This window comes from Clytia hemisphaerica, unplaced genomic scaffold (assembly GCF_902728285.1).
Source record: "Clytia hemisphaerica strain Z4C2 unplaced genomic scaffold, Clytia hemisphaerica genome assembly, whole genome shotgun sequence".
Lineage (NCBI taxonomy): Eukaryota > Metazoa > Cnidaria > Hydrozoa > Leptothecata > Clytiidae > Clytia > Clytia hemisphaerica.
The window spans coordinates 36482-43153 of NW_027103532.1; the positions used below are offsets into that span (position 1 = coordinate 36482).

Consider the following 6672-nt stretch of genomic DNA (forward strand, 5'->3'; position numbering starts at 1 on the left):
GGTACCGGCTAGTATTAATAATCAAAACTTTTCAAAGGTCGCTGCACTTAAATTGTGAGTATTCGATTAAGTTCGACAAACTTTGAAAACAGGAAATGTTCAACAAATTCGACCAAAACTCTGTTCAACAAAGTTTGACAACAAAATGTTTGACAAATTCGACAAAAATTCCGTTCAACAAAGTTCGACAGTTGAAAACAAAACCAGTTATTTCAACGGTCACACTCTCTAAGAGAAAACGCAAGTTCAGATTTATTATTTTAGTAAGCGATAAATTCGAATTTCCCACTGTAAATTTTTTGTTCAATATACCGTGAAGTCGGGTAACTTGCATCAGTGGAGGCTAACATGCATAGCCCTCCAATGAATGACCTGTCTGGTCCTTAAAATACAAAGTTAAATCAAAACAAAAATGGTAGAGTACAGCTGAGAGCGAAGCTGCGTAGTTCATTTGTTTTTAAATTTTGCTGCTTTAATTGGTCAGTCATTTGAAGGCTATACATGTCAGCCTCCACTGATGCAAGTTTCCCGATCTCACGGTACGGGTAGGCGTTTGTAATTTCAAATTTTTGCAGCGGCTTGGTAGCACATGCCGGGCTCAGAATCATTGACAAATAACCTTGGTGGTTCAAGCCGAGCTCAAATCTACTATTTTTGAAAAAGTTGTCGCAAGGCATTTTGAGCATTCTCCATGTTGCAGCTTGTATCTGGGTTTTGTCTTATTTTGCAATTTTCTTTTGCCTGTTTCTCCTGGTAAAATTGAGCTAAAAAACTCAAATTTTGTACACAATTTCAGAATATCATAATGATTAAAAAAATATACAATAAGGACATTTTAGTACATTTATCTATGAAAATTAAGCCATTTCAGTCCAAAACGGTTAAAAGGGCTTATTGGCGCCACCCTGTCAGGCACCATCTTGAAATAGCCTCATTTTGGGAAAAACACTTACTGAATTATGATCTGCATTTGAAAGTGAGTTACTGTACAAAATTTGAGCCAATAACTCTAAATTGTTCAGTTTTTATGGACATTTTTATATACAGATTTTGCATTTTTTGGGTGCTGCTGAGGCTGCAGCCGCTCTGGTTGCAGGGAAATTTTTTCGAGGTTGGTTTCTTTTTAATTTTACTTTTTATCATTTGTTTTTGCTCCCTTTTAGAGCTTTAACACATGTTTGTTAAAGATTTTTCAACAGTTTTATTTTTACATAAATAAGTGTTCCCGTTTCAGGTCAGATCAGACACATGTTTCATATCAGTTTGTTATATTGTGCTAATATAAACAAAAAATGTTTTTCTCATCCTCTTTCTGACCAATCTTGCTCCACATTTGTGCCAATTCAATATAAAAAAGCTTGTAAATTAAAATTAATGAGTAAGCAAACGATTTCACTCTTATTTAGAAACAAAACTTTTAATGCTGGGCCTTCATGCCCTTGGGCTTCTTGTCTACGTTTTAAAATGACCATAGAAGTCGGGTTAAATACAGCTAATATATTGAAGTGGAACATTTGATGGCGAGCGAGCGAAGCGAGCAGATTTCTTTGGCTTTTTTGGATATTTCACCTTTAAAGAAGGGGAAGGAGAAAATTCTAGTGGGATGATTTTTTGAAAGAAAGTTCTACTGGGGTACGTTAAAATAAGGGCATTTCGAATGGGGTGTAAACTTTTTATCATTTTAAATTGGGAGTTTTTTTACTACAACATTCCAGTGGGGTGAGTGATTTGTCCAGTGGGGCTGAAAAATGAGCCATTTTTGTTAAAAAATTTCACTGCGGTGGCCAGTGGGGTGGATCCCACTTGGTCACAGAGGCAGGGGTGTTTTTAGGTTATTCCTTCGCTTCGGTCAATCAACCGTCCTCAAATGGGCAATATATAAACTCACTATTAACAACAACTAACAACTATTAACAACAACTAACAACTAACAACAACTAACAACTATTAACAACAACTAACAACTATTAACAACAACTAACAACTATTAACAACAACTAACAACTATTAACAACAACTAACAACTATTAACAACAACTAACAACTAACAACAACTATTAACAACAACTAACAACTATTAACAACAACTAACAACTAACAACAACTATTAACAACAACTAACAACTATTAACAACAACTAACAACTATTAACTATAACAACAACTAACAACTAACAACAACTAACAACAACTAACAACAACTAACAACTAACAACAACTATTAACAACAACTAACAACTATTAACAACAACTAACAACTATTAACAACAACTAACAACTACTAACAACAACTAACAACTAACAACAACTAACAACTACTAACAACAACTAACAACTAACAACAACTAACAACTATTAACAACAACTAACAACTATTAACAACAACTAACAACTATTAACAACAACTAACAACTACTAACAACTATTAACAACACAATCGGCTTTTAAGGGGACTGGTGATAAATTTACAAGAAAAGTCTTTTCTCGGCGCACGGCATATTTGCATATTTTCAGTCATCTTTGTTCCGGAACAACAACTTTTTCACTCTTTTTAGAACATGGTCAAGGTATTCCTTGAAACACACAGTGCATCAATGGTCAAATTCTCAGTGACATTATCAGAGAAAGATGCTCTTCAAAAACAAGTACATCAACTACAAGACGAAGTGAATTTACACAAATCACACATTCGGTCGCTCCGGGAACGCGTGACCGCTCTTTTTCAACAAAATATTTCTACGGATGCTAAGGTATTACTTTAAGGTTACGTTATGATATAACATAGCAAAAAAGTGTACTTTTCGCAGAAAAAAACTTTCGCGAATTTCTCATGTAATTTCTTACTTGGCAGAATTTTTCGCGAAAAAGGGCAAAAATTCTGTAATACTTAGTTTTCAGTTTTTGTGCATTTTTATCGCTTTTTTGCCTGTAAAATGAAATAACATTCTAAAATTCGCGAAAGTTATATCCGCTGAATTCGTTCCAAAAGTAAAATTCGCGAAATTTGCGATTTTGCAACCTCTTGGAAGTTTCTTTCTCTTCACACAAAAACATTATTGATAACCAGCAAGCATGATTCAATTGTCAATAAAACTGATTTCTTAAGCCGGAACTTTCTAAAAATCACCGGAACTTTCTAAAAATCGCCGGAACAGCCAAGAAACGCCGGAAAAGTGGATCTTATTTTCATCATTTTGTGATTATTTTTATCCATTTTCCTAAGAAACTGGGTGTTTTCAAGTCCGCGAAGCTTTAAAATGTTTTTAACTTGTTCTTAATACTTTGCCAGTCGAAGCCTTGCGTTCTTAGATAGTATGTTCTTATAAAAGAACGTGTATTTGTTCTTATTCGACACCTCCTTTTTCATTCGGTTTAGACGCTGTTCATGGAAAACCCTGTCACGTTTGGTGCCAGACACAACGGCGAAAACGAAGAAGCAATATTCATTCCATTACAAGAGCATTGATAAACCAAACTAAAAGATTCAAGGTTGATCTCTATATTTCTTATACCGTTTTTTTTTCGAACCTCTAGCTTTTTGAGGTTTATGGCTTCCACGGTACGTGAGGAAGGATTCTTTTATTGTAGTAAAGTACCAAATCTTTACAAATTTTTATGACGCCATTTTGATTTTTTTGGGTTTGCCTCGCTCATGTCAAGCTCATTTATACAGGGTGCTCAATATGTATTGCTTTCCTTATTTTTAGCGTCGACGGTATTAGATTCTAAGTTATCGAAAGCGAAAGTAAATCTAGTACTTTAGTGTCCGGTCTGGATCGCGCGATTTAATAAGAGCCCCTTCAAGACAAGGGAAGGTATTTAACAGACACGATGGAAGCTTTTTATATCTGGTACGGCAAATGAGGAAGTTTAAGCGATTTTATAGCGATTATACCGTCGAAAAGGAAGATTTCGGGTACTGCGGCCGCCGTACCTGCCGTACCCGTTGCGTCGTGCTTGTATTTAATTAATTGTTTTGATAGGTATGTAAGATGCGTAGTGTAGCTTCTCCAAAATACCGGTTAGACCAGTCTCTAACTCGATTCATAACTCTAATGTAAACAAAATTATGAAACTCTAATGCTCTCCAGGGTTTGAAGTGTTTTTGTAATAGATCAAATGTAAGTCAAGTTTCAGTGGATCTTATTTTAGGGGCGTTACTTTTCTCGATATTAGATGGAGACAGTTAGCTTCTGATTTTGTCTAGATCCTAAACGAATCAGCACTTTTACCGTTCTCGATATTGCGCGTCAAAACTGTAGATAACTCCAAATCACTTCAGTCAGACCACCGTCCTCAAAAGTGTAAATACATTAATTGATTATATTCTTTTGTCGGGAACGATTCGCAAACTTGCCTCTGGTCATAGTTCCTGTCTCGTTTTCATCTTAGTCTAATTAGCAGACCTAGAAATCTAAAAGAAATTTTAGATATCCAGTTTATTTTATTTTTGTGCGAATCCACTTGACAGACGTTTTTTCGATGTACATATGACGTACATAACGTTTATTCACGTCGAACGTCGAAACAGGGTAGGGTACATTACTTAATGATACAAAATTTATCACGCGAATGTATTGTAATGTAATTCACTAATACCATCATTCCGTAACTATAAATTTCAAACAAAAAAAATAAATGCGCTTACACACTTCTGAAAAGATACCAATCTTGTTAGAGCTTTTCATAAATTACGTCACGAACATCACTTGCCTCGTATTCAAACAAGATCATGGTGATTATGTCGATTAGATTTTTATTAGGGCGAGGTAAAATAACAGGGCGAAGCTCCTTGGTGCAGTTCTACCGGACTGCAAAAATCGGGCGATCTCATATGATATCAGTGGCGCTTATTAATGGTTTTCAGGGCGTCTGACTCTTCGGAGATCGGCCTAAACTTTGAAGGTAGAGCAACAAACAATGAAAATTTGTAACTTTTTTTTACTAATGTCCATGTTCATGTAAAATATTATTTAATTTTTACAGTTTTAATATAGAGTTTACATATTTACTTATATAATTATTACAACCTTAATTTGTTTAAAGGAATTAAAATAGATATTATTAAAATCATCTTTTGTTTCATGAAGTTAACTACTGCCAAATAGTTTTTGATTTATTTGACTAAACATGTACACAATCGTACCAAGATCGGGTCTATATAAACTTTTTCGACCGTAGCCACCAATTGCCGCGTGGGCATTTTTTTGTCTGCTTTATCCCACTAAAACCGTCCCAGTCCTTTTTTCGCACCTATAAATGATAGAAAAATGAGTCAAAAAAGGATTGGATCGAGTTTAGGGGATAATTAAATAATTAAGTGGCACGCGTCTGACCGCGCGACTACGGTCGAAAAGGTTCAAGTTATTTCATTATCTCGACATATAATGAGGCTTGTAATGATTTCTTTTGTATTTTTGCAATCACTAGCAAAGCACAAGTTTTCTAATACTTTCCTCGTTCAGCTTTTGGCCATCTGTTATTTCCCATTTCCAAAATCTGTTCATCAAAAAGTTGAATACCTTCCGTATAATCTTTATTTGGATCTCTCAAATGATCTGGTGGATGACATTCTCGTCTTAAATCATAATATTTTTTGCGGGTATCACCCAACGATTCTCCATTCCACGTGATGTAAAGGGCGCGTCTTGATTGGTCCGTTTGATTGACATCTGATTTATGAGGGACATGAGAATTAAACATGATTACAGTTCCAGCATCACAAATCACTGGATCCAATTTAAAATTTTTCGCTATCTCTTCTTTGATATCACCATTCTCGTCTAACGGTAACCATGGTAATTCGCCCCAGTTTCCGGCAACCAATTTCAAACAGCCATTCTCTAAGGTCATTGGATTTGCTGGGACAAGTGCCGACATATGGAAGTACTGTCCAAACATGGTCCACGAGGACCCATCTTGGTGCGCGTCGTAGCCAATGCCTCCAGGATATTTGAAGTTGATTTTATCTTTGAAAACTACAGCTTCCTCTCCTATTAAATCTGAAGCAGCTTGACCTAATTTTCCTTTGACATACTCTTTTAAATCATTGTGATATTCATAAAAACCTTCTAATCTTGACAGACGTAAACCATTTGTCGTCACTAACTGGCCATTTTTCCAGCTCCGTTATGATTCGTTGAAAATCCTTCTTTTCATCTTGCGTAAGAAGATTGCGTAAAATGACGTAACTGTTACGTTGATACGCTTCCACCTGTTCGTCCGTTGATATATGACGTTGATACGTAGATGAAAGTAAACGAACACCTGAAAATTTGAGATATTAATCAGAAATACCAACATCCCTTAAAAATGAGTCATAGCAAGGTTTAGTTTCCCGCCTTCAGCATGTCTTTCCCATCTAATCTTCGGGGATCCCCCTTTTTAGTTTCCGTTTTGGATTTTACGTAAATTTTTAGAATCGTGAAATTATACGTTTTCTCGATTAGGAATACTTAAGTCTTATTTAGGCCTAGCGAACCGCGAATTTCGCTGGTCCTAGGCACGAAAAAAATTACGATTCGCCGTTCGAAAAGTTCGGTTCGCCGTCTCAAATACATATTTACGCTAATCAATACACTGCGCTTGCTAAGAATTCACCGGCCTTGAATCTAGAAATCACCAGAGTTAATTTTAGATTTGCCAGCCTACCAAAAACAAAGCAAAACCCCTG

The 6672-nt window shown here is 35.7% G+C and overlaps 1 protein-coding gene across 1 annotated transcript; it reads right to left on the bottom strand.

Moving 5' to 3' along the window:
- Nucleotides 1–5444: 5444 nt before the first annotated feature.
- LOC136799684 (2-aminoethylphosphonate dioxygenase-like) lies at nt 5445–5879 on the bottom strand. The gene has a single exon (XM_067056397.1). It carries the CDS (start codon nt 5877–5879, stop codon nt 5445–5447), a length of 435 nt encoding a protein of 144 aa, XP_066912498.1.
- Nucleotides 5880–6672: the final 793 nt, after the last annotated feature.